General features: G+C 44.4%; 2 protein-coding genes and 1 long non-coding RNA gene across 8 annotated transcripts in view; 1 reads left to right on the top strand and 2 right to left on the bottom strand.

Moving 5' to 3' along the window:
• Positions 1 to 238: 238 nt before the first annotated feature.
• LOC127536026 (uncharacterized) lies at positions 239 to 2,625 on the bottom strand. The gene is made up of 2 exons (XR_007945017.1): positions 2,326 to 2,625; positions 239 to 1,351 (listed from the first exon to the last, which is right to left on the bottom strand). It is a non-coding gene; the product is annotated as an uncharacterized LOC127536026 (long non-coding RNA).
• A 595-nt stretch (positions 2,626 to 3,220) lies between these two features.
• Positions 3,221 to 5,855, top strand: id2a (inhibitor of DNA binding 2a). The gene is made up of 3 exons (XM_051955222.1): positions 3,221 to 3,704; positions 4,048 to 4,108; positions 5,115 to 5,855. Exons 1-2 carry the CDS (start codon positions 3,351 to 3,353, stop codon positions 4,102 to 4,104), a joined length of 411 nt encoding a protein of 136 aa, XP_051811182.1. The 5' UTR covers positions 3,221 to 3,350; the 3' UTR covers positions 4,105 to 4,108; positions 5,115 to 5,855.
• Positions 5,856 to 7,294: 1,439 nt separating this feature from the next.
• The window catches only part of kidins220a (kinase D-interacting substrate 220a), a 43,832-nt gene continuing 30,500 nt past the window's right edge, over positions 7,295 to 20,626 (bottom strand). For 3 of the 6 annotated variants that reach the window (XM_022197367.2, XM_022197385.2, XM_051955178.1), the window contains exons 24-32: positions 18,188 to 18,366; positions 15,983 to 16,194; positions 15,473 to 15,586; positions 12,911 to 12,943; positions 11,601 to 11,717; positions 11,282 to 11,380; positions 10,295 to 10,516; positions 9,289 to 9,510; positions 7,295 to 8,877 (exon numbers count right to left, since the gene is read on the bottom strand). In XM_022197367.2, the coding sequence (XP_022053059.2) occupies positions 7,963 to 8,877; positions 9,289 to 9,510; positions 10,295 to 10,516; positions 11,282 to 11,380; positions 11,601 to 11,717; positions 12,911 to 12,943; positions 15,473 to 15,586; positions 15,983 to 16,194; positions 18,188 to 18,366 (2,113 nt within the window). In that variant the 3' untranslated portion in view covers positions 7,295 to 7,962. The remainder of the gene's footprint in view (positions 8,878 to 9,288; positions 9,511 to 10,294; positions 10,517 to 11,281; positions 11,381 to 11,600; positions 11,718 to 12,910; positions 12,944 to 15,472; positions 15,587 to 15,982; positions 16,195 to 18,187; positions 18,367 to 20,626) is intronic. The other 3 variants (XM_051955182.1, XM_051955193.1, XM_051955200.1) reach the window with 3 other exon arrangements.

Genomic DNA, 20,626 nt, shown 5'->3' with positions numbered 1-20,626 from the left:
ACAATTTACCTAAAGCCAACTTTTGCATTTACTTTTGCACTTTTTCCTTACTTATTTTCCTTAAAAATAAGCTTATATGATTGAAAGCATGCCTAAAGCCTATTCTTCTCTCAATGTGAGTTAAAGACAAATAGATTTTAAGTGCATTTCAGAAAAAAAGGAGGGATGCAGCAAATTTGGTCCCATACATGAAAGATTATAGCATTGATTAAAGGAATAACTTGCAGGATACCGGTAGTGGAGGATGTATTCAGCTTTTACTCGTATATAAGTAACAGTAATGCAAAGTAAAATAACTCAAAATTACACACTATCAATTACAGAAGTTGGTTTGTTTTGGAAAAAAAATAAGGAAAAAGTACAAAACTAAATTTAAAAGGTTGAATTTATTTCAATTCAATTTAAAGAAGTTTGTTGGAAAAAAATTACTATATCTCTTTTGCTTCTGTGTCATGCTTGAAAGATTATGGCAATAAATAAAGGATAAAAAACACTGAAGGATTTGAATGGTGGATGATGTCTTTGGCCCCTTTACTTAGATAAAGGTAGCAGGTATGCACAGCACAAGTACTCAGATGTAACAGTCCTGCATTCAATGTGTAACTTAATTAGGTATGTAGCATACTTAAAATAAAAATCTTTACAATACATATGCCTCTTATTATTGGTAGTTATTTTATATACTACTGAGCAGCTTAAATCGTCTTAAATCCACAGCTGTGCACCATGTCTTGGAAGATCACCTTGTTTTATATGTTAAATCTCAACCTGTAAAGTAACTATAGATGTCAGGTAAACACAATGGAGGTAAAAGTAGACCTGTTTCCCTCTCATCTGTCCTGCAGAATAACGCTGCATCAAACTGAAACACTCTAGAGGCAAACCGACCCTACAATTGTGAGTAAATGTTAGTTACATCCCCTCAGTGGTGAGTTTGAACATTTGTCCCTGAAAGCAGCACCGGCAGCACATCAGAGTCCCGCAGAGGCCCCAAACCGGTCCCCGGTGCTGTCGAGCCTCCCCGGTTCGGCCCCGCGGGTTGATCAGCTGAGAACCCACCTCCGACTGACATCCCCGAAACCCCGTCTCCATGGAAACCGCCTCAGCGGCGCCGCGAGGGCTGGCTCGAGGGCTGCTGTGAATGGGGTGACGTCACGGCGCCGGCGCCAGAGAGTCTGCTCCAAGAGGCAGCGCGAGAGAGAAAGAAGGAGGAGAGGAGGAGCAGGGGAGAGGAGAGGGAGAGAGGGTGAGGCTGCCGCCGCCGCCGGTTCGCTCGGCTTTGCACCGACGTGCTCTTGCGCCAATCCATCACCTGTCTGTCAGGCATCAGTCAGGGGCGAAGCGTACACATCTGCAGGAGCGAAAGGAAGAAGGGGAGAAAATGGAAAAATCCTATTGCACCAGATGTGGACACAGACTGCAGGAGCTCCAGATTATATTAGAAATGCATAAAAAACACACAGGATCGTCAGACAGCTGACGGAGAAGCTGCCCGTGAATACGAACCGCGCGTAAAAACAATGGCACAGATGGTGTTTTGCTGGATTTAAAATAAAAAAAAGACAATCCTGCAAAGCACTTTTCAGATAAATTTTACTGACTAGCATTTTCGGACTCAAAAATCATCATTAATTATTACATGTTAGAGCGATTTTCATTTTCAAAGCCTAGAGCGTCTGACGATGATCCAGCCTGCCTTAACCTGCTTTCCCTCTTGTCCACTGTAGCTTTGGGATTATTTTGGTTTTGGGGATTTCTTTGTTTCGTCATTTCAGCTGAATAGACATGCAAATATTTGAATAAACCAAAAACATTAAAAATTATAATGTCTTTCCCTGTTACCTAAAGTCTCAGAATCTCCCCATTTAAGCCAAAGTTTCACACCGATCTTCTAATTTTATCACTCACATTGATTCATTTTCTTCAATTTAAACCACAAAGCCAAAAAAAAAAAAAATCAAGCACATCACAGCAGTCTCCAAATGCCCCAGGGGGCAATTACTTAGTGCAGTATCAAACAGCCCCCCGTCACCTCCAGCTGAAGAATGAAGCGTGTAATTCCAACAAACAAATGGCTCATTCAGAAAACATTAAAGTGTCAATTGTAGTTAATCACCTCCTCACGTGCTCAGATATGAAAGGACGTTTGTAGGCCAACACGGAATGCACTTTGACATACACTACACTCAGATTGCGACCATGCAGGGGTGCGCAAAGTTGCTCTTTTGCGCAGAAATACGCGTCTAGATGCAATGCATACAGTAGACCTTAAATTACTATAAGACCACTGTGATCATAGATTCACTGAAGTTAACATCAACTCACCGTTTATTCACCCTCTGATCAGCGCTGTTATGCACCATGTCTACTGCACTTTAAGTGCGAAAATACACTTTCTAATTAATCATGAGAATTCTGAATTTCTGCCACTTCATAAACTCATAAAGATCTCCAAACTCAAGTCCTGCACAGATGCGCATTTTCTCCCCTCATTTGTGCGTAAAAAGCCAAAAAAGAAATCTGACCATTTTCTTTCTGGAAACTGTTTCGATTTGCCTCTCAAACATTTCCCTGACCGAGGCTCTCTCAGTTTGCTGTTCAGTCTCAGAAATTTGCTTTCACACCGGTCCGGGCTGGTGTGAATTAAGAATCATCAGGCGCGCCTGATATGGTTCCCCATCATCACCGCTCCACACCTCCAAAAACCACACATCACCTGGATGTGTTGGAAGCTTGGCTGATTAGGAATAGAGTGTTCTGCCAGTAACTTTTTATCAGAGAGAAACTTTTGCACTGTCCCATATATGTTAGAATTTTTATTCAGCATGCTTCTGACTTTTAAACATACATTCCCAAATACACTGATCTTCATTACAGGATCTTAAAATCTGATTTAAACGTGCAGGCAAAGGTTCAGACGTGGGTTCACGCCTTGCCATTGTCAACTGACATCCATGTGAACCATTAATTTTCTTGATCAGAAACAGGTAAGGGCTTAATTTTCCAAATTGCCCACCGGAGCTGCTGAGGCGCCCTCTGGGTTCCGCCTCCAACATGCGTTGCCACTGGTAACGCGGCGGAAAAGAGGTGGGATCTGAGCGTGAAGAGCCAATAGGAGGGCCGAGAGGCGTTGAGTGACGTTTAACTTGCTTCCAATGAGCGCGTTTGACCCGCCCGTGTCGCATGCCCAGCCTGCTGCCTATATAAAGCACACTGACAGCTAGGTAATCCAGTCTGATCACCGATCGTCTGGCAGAAATAGGACTTAAAAGAAGCGAGATATCGACACAAGCGTTAGAAAAAAAAACCTCCTCTCGTCGCTTTAACTTAACACTGACAAAAACAACAAAATGAAAGCAATAAGCCCCGTGCGGTCCTTCCGGAAAAGCAACGCGAATTTATCAGAGCACTCCTTGGGAATCTCTCGGAGCAAGACCCCGGTGGATGACCCGCTCAGCCTGCTGTACAACATGAACGACTGCTACTCCAAGCTGAAGGAGCTGGTGCCCAGCATCCCCCAGAACAAGAACGTCAGCAAGATGGAAATCCTGCAGCATGTCATCGACTACATCCTGGACCTGCAGATCGCGCTGGACTCCAGTGTCGCACTAACCAGCCTGCATCACCCTTCGCGGCCGGGGCAGACTCCATCCAGGACCCCTCTGACCACCCTCAACACAGATATCAGCATTCTGTCATTACAGGTAATTACACCGTAGCTGAGCACGCACCCGAACTGGAGAACGACCGGTCTGGTGTGTTTGTGAAACATGTTTGGTGGCTTTTCATTCTTACTATTATTGCTATTCGTGCGCATAAGCAGTGCGCCTTTTGTAGCCTATGCGTAACTCGCACAAAATGGCTTGTTGGAGAAGGAAAATGGCATGTTTTCTTCTTCTTCTTCCTCTCTTTCTTCCTTTTGTTCAGAATCAAGATGAGGAAGAGATTCGACCTACATACATAACAGTGTTGCAAAACTGCCAGACACCTCGATCGGATGCTGCGTAAAAGAATTAACATTTGGTCTGTTTGTTTGTTTGTTTTCAGTCCCCGGAGTTGCCATCAGAGCTGATGACAGATGACAGCCGGACTCTGCATCGTTAAAGCGGTAAGTAGGCTGTCCTCATGTCTGCTGCTGCATTCTGTCCAGGGCTTTTAGGCTCCGCTACAGCCTGTCTCCCAGTCTGCTGGAGCAGAATGGGCTAGAATTACCATTTACCAATCCATTTGTTCCCTCGCTAATGTCGTCTCCACGTCGCTGTAATGGTCCCAATATGTTTTGTGTGTGTGTGTGTGTGTGCATGAGAATGCGCTGCGACACTGGGGCGTCAGTTATGACAAGGGGACGGGCCAGTCAATTTCTGGATCATATTTATCTCAATTTAAAAAAAAAAACAAAAAACATTGGACTTTACTGTGTAAGGAAAAAGATGACCCAGATTATTCTCATCTGTGTGTCCAAAGATATTCAGGTGCCAGATTTTTATGATTAAAAAAAAAAGATATTCTTTCCAGGCTGCCTTTGGTTTACTGTATATAAGTAGCAGTCGTCAGGGTTGTATTAGACCCTCTTGTGTCTATAATGAAGAGCATCTGCAACAGGAAAATAATGGCTGTTTGGATTACTGCTACTACGATGTCTGCACATAATTGGTACAAGAAGTGGGTAGGCGCCAGCTGAGCGGCAATTACGCTGATTCTTCCCCAGATTGTAGGCTGAAGTTGTGCGAAAAGTGTGTGTGTGTGTGCGCGCCTCCTCCTCCTCCTCACCCCCATCCTCCCTCCTTTCCCTCTGTGTGTGTGTGTGTGTGTGTGTGTGTGTGTGTGTGTGTGTGTGTGTGTGTGTGTGTGTGTGTGTGTGTGTGTGTGTGTGTGTGTGTGTGTGTGTGTGTGTGTGTGTGTGTGTGTGTGTGTGTGTGTGTGTGTGTGTGTGTGTGTGTGTGTGTGTGTGTGTGTGTGTGTGTGTGTGTACATCTGGAGCGCAGCGTTTGCTTAGTATTGGGAGTGTTTGGTTAAATGTTAAAAACTGCGGCTTCCTCCCTGGCGCCAGTCTGTCCGGATCTCTGCCCTGTTTGCATTTTCTAAACACGCCTCTCTTTCTCAATCTTTTGCAGGTGTTTGGTCAAGACGCAAAACACACACACACAGAGACACACGTACAGGACCTGGGGAGCAGGACTTTCCCCCCTTCTCTCTCTCCAAAACCCCTCCAAGCCTCTGTCCTCCAGGCCTGGATTTTTTTTTTTTTTTTTTTTTTTTTTACTTTTCTGACGCTGAAATCAAGAGACTTTTTTTTTTTTTTTTTGCTTATAATGGGACAATCTTATGTGATGTGTTTTCTGTTTGGACACTTCATTATTATTTAACTTAAGACTTTTTTTTATTATTATTATTTGTGGGTCCTTTCTGGAAAATGGAAGGCGCGTTATATTCCCGACAGCGGGAGGAAAAACGAGATTATTGTCACAAGGATTATTCCCTCCCCCTTGTCCTCTCCTCACGCCCCCCTTGTCTCTCTCTCTCTCTCTCTCTCCTCGTTGAAGTCTTCGCTTTTTTGCGGAGGTGGGAACGTGAATAGAACAGACAACTTTGGTTAGTTACTGTAAAAAGTTTAGTCTTGTCTTGTCAGAATTGTTGGCACATGAAGGACTGGACGTTGTTTTAAAGAGGAAAAAAACGTTAAAATGAAAGAATGAAACCTTGTGAACTCTCAGTCGGGAGTTTATCTTGTATAGTTGCAGGAATTTGACACTTCTGCAAAAGTGTAATGTTGTACTTAATTATGCTGAAACTTTTTATAAAAGTAATGTAAATTGTACCTTTTTATACAAAATAAATCGAAAACGCAAGCTGAACATGTTTCTTTTGGGGGAAAAACCACTACAGCTCTGGGGATGTGTGTGTGTTTTTTTGTTTTGGGTTGGGGGGGGGGGTATTAAACCGGTGCGTAAAAATCAGTTACCCAGCTGCACGTCCAGCTGACTCGCTTCTGTTATGGGGTATGACCGCGCTGAATGTATGGAGAACATGTGAGGCGCTTCACAACAAATCCCACAACAAAGTGTCCTTATCAGACCTGCAGTATGTGACCTATAATGGTGCAAAACACCGCGTCAACATTTCCCCAAGGCAAACACGACCTGGAGGCGCACGGTTGCATAAAGGCGTATTTAGGGCGCACTGACTGACTGCACTTTTACTTTCTCACATGCTATGTAAAGTAAATAGGATTAAATGGTTTAAAGTGGCAGTCTGAGCCATTTAAGCACTGTGCAGAGACTATGTGGCTCTAAATGGTTGGCAACTGTGGAAAGTTGAGGTGAAACTGGATGTGTGATGCGTTACTGATTCTATAATGTTCCATTTACTGCTTGGATGAATTGCTTTTGTATTAATTTTAGACATTTTTAAATTTGGTAAAGGCCTGTGCTGCTTTTGGTGACTAAAGGTTGCCAGTTGCATCTCAAATTTGACAGCGCTGGTGCGTAAAGTTTGGCATCATCAGCCACATGAAATTGCCGGTGGAAAAATTAGCAGTTGATATAAAAGTCAAGAGGGATTTACTTACTGATCCAGGTGCTGAAACACCTGAGGGAGTTCAAGATCACCAAGCCCAGCGGAAGTCTTGAAGGCCACCCGGTCAATGCTTTGTAGTGGAGAAGGCATCAAAGGGCTAAAGTGAGTGAGGGTAAAAAGGGCAGAGGGGGGTTAATATGGGCCGCTGGGTGTCATAATTAGTATCATGTAGTGAAAAGCCATCACCTCCTTTACAGTGCAGCATGGTTTCTCAAATATTGTCATACCACCAACTAATCTGTGGAGCCACATTTGATTACTTTGCCCCAAGGACCACTTTGCTGGAGCTTTCTTGATCAGCTGTGGGGAAACAAATCGCTTTTTACATAATAGAACACACACGAAAAAACTATAACAAATGAGAACAATATTACATATGATTTTCAGTTAAGACTCGGTTAGTTAGATACAAAAGTGCCCTAATAATACGCCTTGAGGGTTTCTATGCAGATCCCTGAATCCCACTTTGGGGCTGAAGCTGTTAGTCCTCAGTAGTTTGTCATAGTGACAGGCAGTGTCCATACAACGAGCCAGCAGCACGTTTGTATGGAGAGTGCGCCATCTATCGGTGAAAATAAATGCTGCCAGTGACGACCTCCCTTTGCCTGTCACCCTTTTAAACTAAAGAATGAAATACGCAGCTGTTGAAAATAATAAAAAACTTTGGTTAGCAATGCACAGACAGCAGATTTTCCTACAAGAAAATGCATCAGACTGATTTTAAGGGTCCACACAGCAAAAATATTTATTGATTTGCACTTTCACCAGGTACTTTGGAAAAGACAAACACCCCTTTGGAATCTAGTTCATGCGCTTCTTTATCACAGAAACTACCAACACGGCACTGCACCACTGTCTACGTAGATTTCATCTATTTGAAATGTTTCAACTACAAACAGCACTGCACGATACGCTTTGGAGACACAACACTTCGGTAACATTGCTAAGATCCTCCAGTCGTGACTACCTTTTCTCAAACACGTTATGTAAGGATTCCTTCACTAAACACACAGACTTCACACAACGGCACCACTTTCATATGGGAGATAAATTACACTTACTATCCAAATATGAGACGACAAAATTTTTGTAACATGAGAGAAATCAACTATGATTTGACCCGACTGAAATGTTTTTGGTAACACTAACTTTCAAAATGTAACTATATCACGTCCTTTATATAGAGGTGATTGTTTTTCTTACCTAACAAATATTTGAATCTTTTAGACGCACTACCCTTAAATTACACCAACACTTTCAACATTTTCAGAACACTGATAGCTACTCTAATTCTTTGGAACACGTCACAACATCAGCAGTACAACTGTGTCACCAACAACAACAGCCTACATGACCCTTCTTAGAATAATGAACACATATGGCTTCTCAGAGGACACTCTCCCGCTCGTCTCCCAGACTGATGGTGCGCAGGTTCTGGTTGTGGTGGATGGTGGCAGCCGTGGTGTTGGCAGTACTGCTACCAGGGGTGATGATGACAGCTGGCGAGACGATGCTGGAGGAGGAGGAGGAGGAGGTGGTGGACTCTGTGCCTGTGATGTTAGCCTGGTGCTGATGGCTGTTGTTGGTGTTAGTGTTGGTGTCGGTAGGGCTGCTGGTGTTGTTATTAAGGGTGGTGTTACTGACGGTGCGGTTGAGGTTGCTGACCCCGCTGGACGGCCATCCCTCATCTGGGCTGCTGGCCATTAGGCTGGCTTCGGACGGAGCCTCGGAGCAGATGGACATGCGGGCCACAGTGGGGTCCCCGAGGCCGCTCAGGCTGCTGGGGAGGAGGCCTCTCTTCTTCACCAACCCCTCCAGCTCCAGTTCAATCAGACTGTGCTTCGTGGCTTCTCTCTCTCTGTCGGTGTCTCCTTCGGCCTCCTCGAGGGAGCGGTCTGAGGAACTGTCACTGGAGCGCATCCCTGAATCGGACGAGTCCTTCTTATCCAAGAGGATTTCATTGAGGAAGCCAGGCTTGGTCAAAAGCCCAGTGGGCTGGGAGCCTCCTTGGGAAGACAGAGCATCAGCTCTTGCCTCTTTGTGGAGGAGAGGTGTGGTGTTGTCAGCTTCTTCTGGGCCTGAGTCTTCATCGTTGGGCAGCTTGTGATAGTATGATCCTGCTGCCTTCTTTCTGCAGCCTGAGGTCCTGGAGGATGAGCTGTGGTCTAGCTTCTCATCCTCTTCACTGATCGGATCTAGAGGCTGAGCATCGGTCCCTGAGGCAAAATCTGTGGCATCGCTACTCTTGGAGCCTCTCTTGGTGAAGGACTTGCGGCTGTCTTGGTCAGCTCCTTCCTTGACCTGAGGAGAGTGAAGAGGATTCAATGAGGAGAACATAAAAACATGCAGTATCCTGTGCTGTTGGCCTCTGAGAGGCCTCTCAAGACGGTACTCCTCTGGCTACCTTTAGTGCCAAGAGAAACAAAGGGTAAAGCCAATAATTAAGAAATGCAAGAAGCAGCGATCTCTACTTTCCTAGCTCAGACTAAGATTCTTGCTGTTACACAGCCCAGAGAAATTCAACTTTAAAAAACATAAGTTTTAGAACATACAGATCGACCTCAGAACCGCGTCCACATAAGTTAATGAAAACAACAAACCACATGGCTCTTTACTGTAATCTGACTTTGGGGGTTTATTGGACTGAACCATTTCTGTCATTAGTGATATGACGATAAAAACATGACAGTGTACTTGTGACTGTCCACCCACCCCTTTGTCCTCTGAGCTGGCAGCCTGAAGGAACTGTCCAGGGTGGGGCTGTACGGGCCTCTCTCCCCCACTGCCGGACATCTCCAGCTGGGCCATCTGAGCGATGTACTCCCTGTAGGCATCACGATACTCAGCCTGCTGCTTGTCTGTCAGCTTGCAGATGTCATTAGAGGATTCCTGGGAGTTTAGGCTGGACATGCTTGAAGTGCGGTGATTTGCCACCTGACAAGATGAGAAAAAAGTTGGGATGGTGTGCAAAGATCCTCCTGAGTTTACTGAGAAATATGATTGTCACCGACTTCATAGTGAGTGTTGTATTAATGTGAGATGTTAACGCTGAGAGCAAGTCACCTAAATATAAAACTAAATATGGCATGTACTAAAATATTGTGTTAAAATGACTTCGTGAACAAGGAAATATTTAGCATATGACAACTGGAAGTGAAACAAGTTACTGGCAAAGAGTGCAGACGGAGTGGCAATGAGAGCTGTGCTGTATTTTCACTGTTGAATTTATATTTGAAACAAATCACAAAGTGAGATCATATAAAATAGAAACAGAGCCAGCTGTCTCCGTGTGAGTGTTTGCTCGTGTCTGGGAGATTTTGTAAATTGGGAATAAGGAAGGTGAAAATCATGAACATGGGGCCCCTTGACACCTTTAGGTGTGCTGCAGTGTTTGTGTGTATTTTCTGCCAATTTCAAGAGCACTGTTGGCTTCCTCTGCTGTGCTCTTTTCTCACTTAAAACCACATTAATGTGAAACTTCTGAGACCACCAGCACATTGTTTTGATGCATGTGGACACATGGCTATCTGACAGTTTGGGGTGTGATCTTTCAGTTCCATTTGAAAGTGTTGCATGCTCACACTTAAGTTTCAAAGAGCAACTTTAATAGTTTTTATCTCTTTTGCACATCTGTACGTGTGACTATGACATGACTGTTTGTCCCATTGCATCAGCTGCTGTGGTATATGTAAACCAAGCTCCGGACAGAAAGACTGACCGGCCAGTGCGAGTTGTTGTTGTTGCGTCTCGGTGGCTCCTCCAGCCCCACTCCACTGAGCTCCTCGAAGCTGAGGTTGAGGCTGAAGGTCGCTGCTTCATGCTGGGCTCCTCCTGAGCGTCTGGTGGCCTCCCCGTGGTGCACACTGCTGCCCTGCTCGCTAGCAGCTCGGGATTCATCCTGCAGCACTGCCTGGCTTTCAGCATGCCGTTGTTCCATCACCTTATAAAATACAGTTCGATATATTAGATAAACCAGTCATTTAGCTTTGGTTGAGGGACACTTAACTGTAAACACGTTTTCTCAAAGCACATGACATACTAAACAAGTATGTTAAACAGCACCAACAATAAAAGCGTGGGCTTATGAAAGGAGAATTGAGAGCCGGTTCTTAAGTAAAGCTATTCAGCTGTGCCATGCTCCCCAACAATAACCTCCCTTCATCCAGATATCAGTCAGCCATCTTGAACCAGATGGATGAGCTGGCTGCATCCTGGCAACACAACACTGGTTTTTACATGGAGCCATAAGGCCACTGCACTTTCCAGCTGCTTCTATGCGAGCTCTGCATCGAATCCCCGGTAAAGCACGACCGATCCGGGGCACTGCTTTGGCATTAGGATCACACACTGACATTTGATGAAGTGGAGCTGGCTACATGTGTAAGTGATTTCAGCCCCGGCTCAGCTGACTGGACTCCTGGCTGACTGACTAGCGGCCTTCTCGTAATACGGATAATAAAATCTCTATCCCAATATCGCAGTGCAGCACAAGATGTCTTATTATGAGATGCTGTCTTGCTTCGTTGTGGAATAAACCAGAGTTGACGTATCAACAGAAGGGCACTGGCAGAGTTAAGTGTCTGCAAAGTATCACACTATGAGGAGAACGTATGCTACTGAGAACAGACTGTTTTTCAGGTCTTTACTCTAACAAAACAAAAACTTTCCATTCCAGTCCCGTTCTAAAATGATATATCAGTCTCACCATTCCCCTGAAGAGCTGCCAGTCGCCAAAGTTCATCTCCATCTCTTTCTTCAGCTCATCCAGGTTGCAGTGAGTAAGCACCCGGCCATTTATATTAGCCTGCAATTGACAGAAGAGGGACCAATTGGTTTGTTCACACATTAATTAAATTCACGAATGTAGCAAATAAACACATTCGAGTGGAGAGACAGAGTGGAGAAAACTGTGAGGACAAAAAAGCCACACAAAGAGAAAATGTTCACTGACTATCCAAATAACTGGTAGAGCAAACATAATTGGTATATTCAGCTAAATCATTTTGAAAGTTAAACACTCGTACCTTCTTGATAGTGGAAGTGTACTGAGACAGCATGTTGGGGTCGATTCCATCAATCTGTCTGAGACGCTCACACACTGCATCCGTGTTCAGCGAGCTGAGCAGGACTGCAGGACACATCTACACAACATCACACGTAAACATACCATTAGAATGTAAACAACATATTCAGAGAGTTTTTCATGAATAAAGGCTACCAGGGTAAACTCACACACACACTGTTAGAGCAACTCATCACTCCTAACACACTGATTAGGGCAAATCGAGCAACAATTCCTGGCAAAGAGACGTGCAGGCCTGTTACTGCGAGGCACACAGAGGTGCAAAACCACAATCCCACACAGTAATTCTCCCTATCAGTCACACAGTGTAAGTGTAAAAGTAAACAAAACTGCCAACCTATCCAAATACACTGGTACCTGCTCTTATTCTTTTCTCTCGGTGTATACATAAGCACATGAAGTGTGTGCACAACACTTAAGGGCTGGAGTCTGCGAGCCGAGCTGGAACGACGCGGCCGCCGCAGTCGAGCAGCTACAAGGCTTGATGTGACTAATACCAGTTGCCTGTTGATGCTGTCTAAGGCCTCACAGACAGACAGCATGCCACACGCTGGCACGAGAACCAAACAAACCTCATCCACCCTCCTTTATCCCACTCCCCTCCCTTTTCTCACTCACCCCTCTCTCCCCCTGGCTCTGCTTGTCTTTGAGACAAGCAAAGTTCTCGTTCCTTCCTTCTTTCTCTCCCTGCCTCCCTTCCTTCCTTCCTCTCACATTCCTTCCCACTCAGCCTCCTGCATTGACCTTCTCCTCTCTTTTCCATCACTCTCTTTCTCTCTCCCTCATCTTTTACTTCTGCTCCGCCCGGCTATTAACACTATTAAGACATGGCTTCACACTAAGCCCCCCGGCTTTGTTTCTGGTTTCGAGGGAGAGGAGAGCAGAGCTTAGCCGGACTGTGAGTGGTTGTTAGACAAAAAAATAATCAGCTCTTACAATACAGTACACAACAGTAGGTGCCAACTTTCTGTAATGGAGGAGATGAAGACCAGCACTCAGGGAGTTTAACTGCTGTTCACATCCACACAATCGAGGTGTTACGAAAGGGTGAATCTATGTTAGTGAATCTAACTACTGTAGGACCTTAAGTTGTGTTTTGCATCGACTTCAACGTAATGTGACTGAGAAATAACTCTTTCTACAGCATGCTGGGTAGTAATGAACCAATGTGTCAGAGGTGAGGTAGGGATAGATCGATGGAGAAAAAGGCTGAATGTGGAGATGGAGGTAGCCATGAATTCAAAGGAGTACCTGCTTTAATTTGTAAGGCATCGACTTTAAATGCTTGATAAGGAGACAAAAAAAGCAGACAGACAAGTAGTCAGACAAAAATACGCACAGACATTTAAAACACCGTGAATCCAGAACCGTACCTGTGAAAAAGAAAACACACACAAGGTGGGGAGGCAGAAATTTACGCAGAAGACAGACGGACAAGCAGAGAGACAGTAGCACACATGTTGAACTCTTCATCAGGGGACAAGAGAGACACTGACAACAGCGCAGACATTTATCTGTCTCACAGCAGGGGAAGAGACAGCTCCTTAACAGCAGCAGCAGCAGCAGCACAGCCAGCCAACGCCGTCAGCCTGGAAAAGAAGAGGCTATTGGAAGTCGAATTATTAGACAAGGAGATTTTGTTTTCACTGGAGTCGGCTGGCTTTCTACTGCCATAATCTTTGCAGACAGAACGGATTGCGGAGGACACAGAGACAGAGAGAAAGACCCACCGAGAGAATGAGACATCTCTCACTCTGCGCGGAAAAAACAGAAGTTTCAATTCAGGAAAGGCCTTGAATGCAGCTCCTTGATTCAGACAGCAAGCGCGTCTTCTAAGAAAAGTGAGTGAGGGCATGAATGTCTGCGGGTGTGTCTGCTTGTGTGTCTGTGTGTTTGTGTGAACCCTCCCAGTGTGTGTGTGATAAGACTGTAATTACAGCTGGGCTGAGCTCAGGGCAGAAGGATGGGGAAGAGGAAACAGAGCTCTGTGAGGGAGGAAGCGTCTTGGTAAGGAGATAAGCTCTACCAGCGCTGGGCTCATTGTCAGTGTATGTGTGCTTGTTGCCAGCCCCAACAGTTGCTCTGATGATAATCCCAGCAGCCAGAGGAATCCATACTCGCACTTACATCAGCTAGGCAATTACACCGGGCTAGGCCTGCTTACATATCCAAAGAGTCGCGCACAAATGTACACATACACATTTGCAGATTTGGAGAAATACAGTCGTACGTGAGGACTGTACAGATGGATTAAAGCATGAACCATAAAGAGGATGAAAATGTGAAAATATACACTGACGAGGTAAGAGAAGGAGGATGATATGAGGAACAAAATAGGTATGAAAATTCAAGACAGTGATGAAGGTATAATGGACAGGATTTTATTTTAAAATTAGAGACCGAAAAGCACAGACAGATCAGAGATTGTGGTAAGGAACATTACACTGTAATCTATATTTAAATCTTTCATACTGCTCCTCTAAATGCTTGCTGGCAGTGCCCTGATAAGTGGCTTTGTGGAGCAGAAATCTCCTGAGTAGTGTTATCATCAGATTGTTCTAATAGTGGCTGCTTTCTCCTGAAACGTGTGAATATGTGCACGTAGAGGCTCAGTTCTTTTCAGTGCAACTCCACGCTTTCTTGATGTAACTTAACAGCACTTTTACATCCATTTTTTGTATGAGGAAACCAAAAGCATCACACATGTTGTCCACTAGATAAACTCAGCAGTTTTTGATTGAGCACACGTCGCACATGTGCAGGAATCTTTTTGAAGTAAAATGAATTTATAAGAGAATGTGAACTTGTACTGTGCCTACACTAAAATCAACTTCCTTCAACATGTAATGCCTAAAACCACATGCTGCTTTTAATGATTAGTAGGAGGTCACAGTCACACCGGATGCAGCTGAAGTATTTTAGCATTTTGCCGCAGAAGGTGCAGAAGAGCAAGTAATAGGTGGTATTTATTCTCTTGGTTTTTGTACACCACAACAACAAAATAAGCTGCCTGTCAAACATACAGACATGCAATTTAGGGATGCAACACAACAAATGAAGTTCAGGTATCAGGCCAACAGGCAGATGAGGGACTAGTTGCATATTTGCATTAATGTTGTGTTCCACAGCCATGTATAAATGTGCTAATACGTCTACTGATATTAGTTGGGTTACCATGGTGGGGTCAGAGGGACACGAGGGGAGGCCTTCTCTGGCATCCTCTGTAATAACATCCTAATATGGGTGCAGAATGGAGACAAGGATTGCTTAGGGAGGAAGGTTAATAAAGGTTGGGTCAGGAGCTGGACTGTGGCTGAGCACACACTTGGTAAAAAAAAATGGGTGATATTAAAAACAGTGGGAGTTGATGAAATAATGTAAAGTTAAAACACAAAGATAGAGAGACAGAAGGATATCAGAAAATAGGTATATGAGAGAAGAGGAAGCGTTGAAAAAGAAAAGGAGGTCAGAGTTTGTGGTTTGTTAACGCAGCAGACTGACACAATGGACTTGTTAGCAGGTTAACCATTAAGTGGTACAAAAGCCCCACATCCTGAACCTGACACCTTACATGTTTATTTATATTAATCTATAGAATAAGACCTCTCTTAAAGTTAGGAGGCACTGCTCAAAGTAATTTAGATGACAGACAAACCATAAGAGCAATAACGACTGCTTAAACTGTCTATCAGTCCAAGCACGCGATGTTGTGGCATAAAATTAACACTACTAACACCAGCATAGCTGCTGCTGTAATCACCTTGTGTGAGATGAAAGCAAATGTAACGGACCTCGTGCTTCTTCTGTACTTACAAGTCCATTGGTGTCCTGGGGTAGACCGGGTGGTTTAATGGAGGGGCGCGAGGATGAGGGGAAATGGTGGGAGTAATGCCGTGGCAGGTGATACACGTGATGGGGGAAATAAGGCTATGAAGGGAGAAGGAAAGAATGTAGGGGAGGCAGATGGGGGCAGGAGAAGGGGAGGCAAAACAAAAGAAAAATCATAAAATAATATGAGGGAGCTCATGCACACATAACACAAAATGTTATGGGGGAAAAATCTAATTGCTTTACTGTACACAAATTCACCTGTTGAGTGGCTCAACTTTTCAAAAACATGCAGAGAACTGAGCAGCTAGAACTTGAAAGTTGCTTGTGGTTGTAGCTACTGTTGAGATGGTGTCTGCAAATTTCAGTTTCATTTCATGTCGTGCAGATACTGACCACAATATACTTTTTTGTGATTACCAGGAAGATGACATTTTCACCTGAGGAGTACGTAGAGGACTGGTTATCTTAACACGAGTCCCTGTTTTGTCTCACCCGGTTGTAGAAGGGGTGCTGAGGGCCAGTCATTCCACTGAAGTAGGCACTGTGGGGTTGAGGAGGTAGGGATCCGGCGAAGGAGCCTGTTGGGGAGCAGGCAGCTGAGTGGTGGCCATAACCTGACTGGGGACGGGGCACTGCCTCTTGCAGGGGCAGTGTGGGATAGGTCACTCCTCCTATGTGCATCTGCTCCCTGGCCGCACGAACATCTAAGAGAGGGCAGAGTCGAGGGAATGAGAACAACAGAAGACGAGAGAAGGAAGTGTTTATCTGAGACGCTGACGATCTTGTGCTGGCGATGACTATAAAGACCCTTCAGATCCACCCACGCATCAATAATTTCGCCTTATTTCATCTTCTCTTGGGATTTTAGACAGTTGTGAGTCCAAAGAGAAAAATTCATATCAAACAGCTGACAAACACAAGAGCAAAATTCCTTTTGCTCTCAAAACACTGCAGGGAATACAAGAAGAACATTGTTTCTGAACATGCTCTCCTTATCCAAAATAGACGACAATCAAACAACTAAATACTGAGAAAATGGGCGCAGATGTTACGAATACGACGACCTTCAACTGTGAATTCCATTCTCACTTTGATTTCTATTACTCTGTTTACTCACAAACAGCAGGCGTGCTGATATTCTGTTTTCCAAATTATATGCCAGACACGTGATGATTCTGGCACATGTAGCCCCTTGCTGTCCCTGACAAATAAATTCACCCATGTAAACAAACAAGGCAGACCATGTGAACTCGTAGACATTATCTCATAAGTACTTTGCCACAATTGTGTTCACATAAATCTATTTGACTTCGAGAGGAGTCGAGCAGGAGCTAAGTAAGGCGCTTTGGTAGAACCTCCCAAATTAAAGTTAAATAAGCCCAAAGACAGAACAGAGTGGCTCTGTGTGGCTGGCAAGAAAGTAAGAACCAGAAACAGAAGCAGGCACCAGAATGTCTCCTGGTTATACAAGTGGCTGCTGAATGACACGCTGAGTGAGACCCAATCCAGCCTGTGAACACAATGGGGGCCTTATGATGTGAGTCAGGCTCATGGGCGGGTATCACTGACAGCACTGCCCACTGGCTGGCCACAGGACACTGGGCACCAAGTACCAACTGGTCACAGAGGGAGTGGAGGGAGCGGGATGACTGGGTAGCAGCATTGGTCACCTTCCGCTCCCTGTGGACACGTGTGGAGGTGAAGACGCCCGCACACTTTTGAGCGCACACACACACACAAATAAACACATGCTCAACGGACACGTACAGAGCGCACACCTACACGCTTTTAGGAAAGGAGTCCTGTGCTTACAGACTGGACGTCTGCTTGTGGAACTTGGTCAGCTGCGGCCGCCATGACTCAAAGTCGGCTCAATGGAACAGACTTTCTGTGTGTGCGAGTGTGTGTTTTCTGTGGTCTCATAACACTATGATGCAGCAGCTTCACACTAGGCGTCATTGACACTCCTGTATGGGCTGAATGGACGCTGACGCACGGTAGCAAAAGTACAGCGCCACTCTGCTGGCTTACAGTTATACTGATGCACTATTACGTCACCGTAACTACAAACTGTGAAATTTGGTACTGCGCTACAGGCAGACTGGTGAGAGCGAGTGAAAATATTGTCCTGATTTCACAGTGCTGTAGTGAAAACCTGCTCGACATTTGATTGTTTGGAAATGAGAAGCATGCTGTGGGTTATTGAGAGCCCCGGCAGTGGGCGATTTTAGAGCAAACCCTGCTGCAGTGCTATGAGTAATGTCACTGCCAAATGAGCTGGCACTGTATTCAACAAATCAAATAGAGGATGGTTCTCCATTTCTCCACGCTATTGTATACTGTTGTTGATTTAGTGTATTTTTTGTCACGCGATACCACACATACGCCAACGGAGCAAGTTTTTTTTGCTGAGGAATTATTTTTGTTCGGCTGCTGTTTCAGAGTTCAAGAAAAAACTTTTTTTTGTTCCCCATTCACAGTTCTCAAATCTCAACTAAATAAAATACATCTTGACATGAGCAGACAGCACTCTTAAACACCATCCTACAACACCAAATGAGGGAAAGTCTTTTTGGAAGAATGTTAATCCCTGCAGCAAAGCCCAGAGACTTGTAGAATCCATGCCAAGGAGCACTTTCAGCTGATTTTTCCTCCAATTTTCCAACTATCTCTAAAATATACTGATCATCTATGGACCTGCTATGATCTCCCTGAGTTTGGGGTCCAGGTTGACGGTGCAGGGCAGAAACATCTCCACATCTCTGGCAGTAAGAACAGGTGTCCGGGAGGAGAGGAACACCTCGAAGCTACGGATGTCTCCATCGATCTCCAGCAGAGGCTCCACGTCTTTAGTGGTGGGGATGTTCTTGGAGATTCTATAGAGCAGACAGACAGAAAGAAAAGATTTTTTTTCAGTAAACATTTTATGAAGACATTCATGAAGTTTAGTAATCACAAATATTGACTGTAAAGATATGGAGATCAATACTATTTATGTACCAAATCTTCAGATTCTGTACAAAATGTACAACGAAAATAAGTCCCATTTTGATTGGCATTTACAACTCTTCTAGAAACCCAAAGACGATACAATAGTCTGTGATGCCTTATTGGCATATGTTGCAAATATGCCAACACGTCAGTTTACCCTTAATTCTGACTTGTGCATTCAAAGCAGAAAACACAAGGTTTTACATTCGGATGAAAAAAGAAAAGGGGAACTAGCAAGCTGCACTGTTAAGATAGAAAAGATATGCCAACGGTCATCATCATCATGAGAGCAGAGAGATAACTGGATTTAGAGAAGGCAAGATAGTCAAAGGGGGGATGTTCGAGGACAGATAGAGTGAGGGATGTTATCTGTTCTCAGCAGAGGAGGAAACCTGAGAAGATGACAATCAGGGTAATTTAGCAAGCAGCAGACGGAAGCACGTCATGATGCGCTGCGACAGTTCGCATGATGTTTGTTATCGCAGGCCCTAAGTAAACACCATGTTTGGAGATTGTTCCATTACTGTGTGATATCGTTTTTCCTGTTTATACTTCAGAAAAAAAAAACACTATGTATCATATTAATAACATCAGGTTGGAATCATTTCTAGATGCTGTGTTTAATTTATGGAATATTATTTTTAACCACATATCACTCCAAAACTGCACAAACTCTGGAACAAACTAAAGTTTTAACCAGTAGCTCAAACGTAGTAGCATGCCTGAAATGATGAAGACGGAGTATGAAAACTGAAAAGTTTTGAGGTGGGAAATCTAATTTCAGCTACACAAGGTTAAAAAGGTTATCAATTTAATCAAAGACAGGGTAAAGTGGGGCAAAGGATACAAGGGATGCAAACACCAACAACCCAGAGCAATCAGCGCATCTCGCTGAGCCTATCATTCAGACATGAAAATGTGAAACTTGGAGTGACTTATGACACCGGCCATTCATCATGAGAGTGTGCCGCTCTTATCAGATGAATGAGGAGACTCCAGTGGGGAGCAGACATTTTTCTCATCTCTGCCTCCATTTGTCATTTGAGCCCTTCATCATTTTCTCAGTAGATGCTTTTCTCTCCCTGCATCCTGCTTAACCTTCCCTCCTTCCAGATCAACCTCAGCTCACCCTCCCCCCCATACATCATCCAGTCTGTGTACTGGTATGCTCTGCTGCGCATCAGGCTGAAGAAGTTGGGTTTTTCCCTAAGACTAATCTGTTTTCAGGAGTGAACAGAGGCAAGTCTTTCTATGGCTTGATTAGATGATTAGTGCCACTGCTGCAGAACGCTAGCTAAGTCAAGATGAGGTCGGCATCTGGAGCTAGCTCAACAAAGCACACTGTTAGCTAATAATCCAAACTATCAGCCAAACGAATCCAGTTAGGATGCGGACAGAAAAGCCCGTCAGCCCATTTCAATGAGGGTCTCATACCTTAGTGATGGATGGTCATAAACAAGGCCTTTAAAGGTGCAGAGTACTAAGTTACAAGTTGTGTAATTTCCATTTTTGGCTTTTCGCTGACACTCCTGTACAGACTTCTTACAGTGAGTGAACAGGTAGGGGTCCAGTCTTCTGTTCAAGGACATTTTGACAGGACAGATGGCTGGTGATGGACGCATCTGCTGCTGCAGAGCTCGAACCTGTGACCTTGTGGTTACAGGATGTCTCCAACCAAATGTACAAGTCTGGCAAGAAAAGCTGAAATGGGAGTTTCCTACAAAGACATTTTGACATATTTGGAAGTAACAGTGAGTAACTCAGATGTGAAGGTATCATCGTTTTACCACAGAATTTTACTGGAAAACGGTCTCTTTTCTGGCTAGGTGCTAAACACCCCCAGATTACCTGCATAGCTCTAGGAGGATCTCTATGAAATGCAATCTAAACTGAAAGTAACGTTGTGCATTTCTGTTCAACTCTCATTTATCGTCCTAACTCTTTATGATCCCCAGGTGGGTCACATCAACATACTGTCCCCAACCAAATGCAAGCACAGACTCACATAGACTGAAAGAAGACAGAATAGGCTGTGAGCGGGGAGGACAGGGAGGCACAGCTGGCTCTAGCAGACAAAGCCCTCTCAGTGTTTCTTCCATTAGAACCTTTAACATGACCCAAAAGGTCGAGGAAGCTCCATGTTGG

Source organism: Acanthochromis polyacanthus, chromosome 1, assembly GCF_021347895.1.
Source record: "Acanthochromis polyacanthus isolate Apoly-LR-REF ecotype Palm Island chromosome 1, KAUST_Apoly_ChrSc, whole genome shotgun sequence".
In the NCBI taxonomy this organism is placed as follows: Eukaryota; Metazoa; Chordata; class Actinopteri; family Pomacentridae; genus Acanthochromis; species Acanthochromis polyacanthus.
Note: the sequence above shows the minus strand (reverse complement) of the source record. Positions and strands in the feature narration are given on the sequence as shown.

What these genes read in the sequence shown, in the direction of transcription:
- id2a (XM_051955222.1), top strand. Translation starts at nt 3,351, where the DNA reads ATGAAAGCAATAAGCCCCGTGCGGTCCTTCCGGAAAAGCAACGCGAAT. An exon ending in TCAGCATTCTGTCATTACAG is followed by an intron (nt 3,705 to 4,047) that starts GTAATTACACCG and finishes GTTTGTTTTCAG; the next exon opens with TCCCCGGAGTTGCCATCAGA.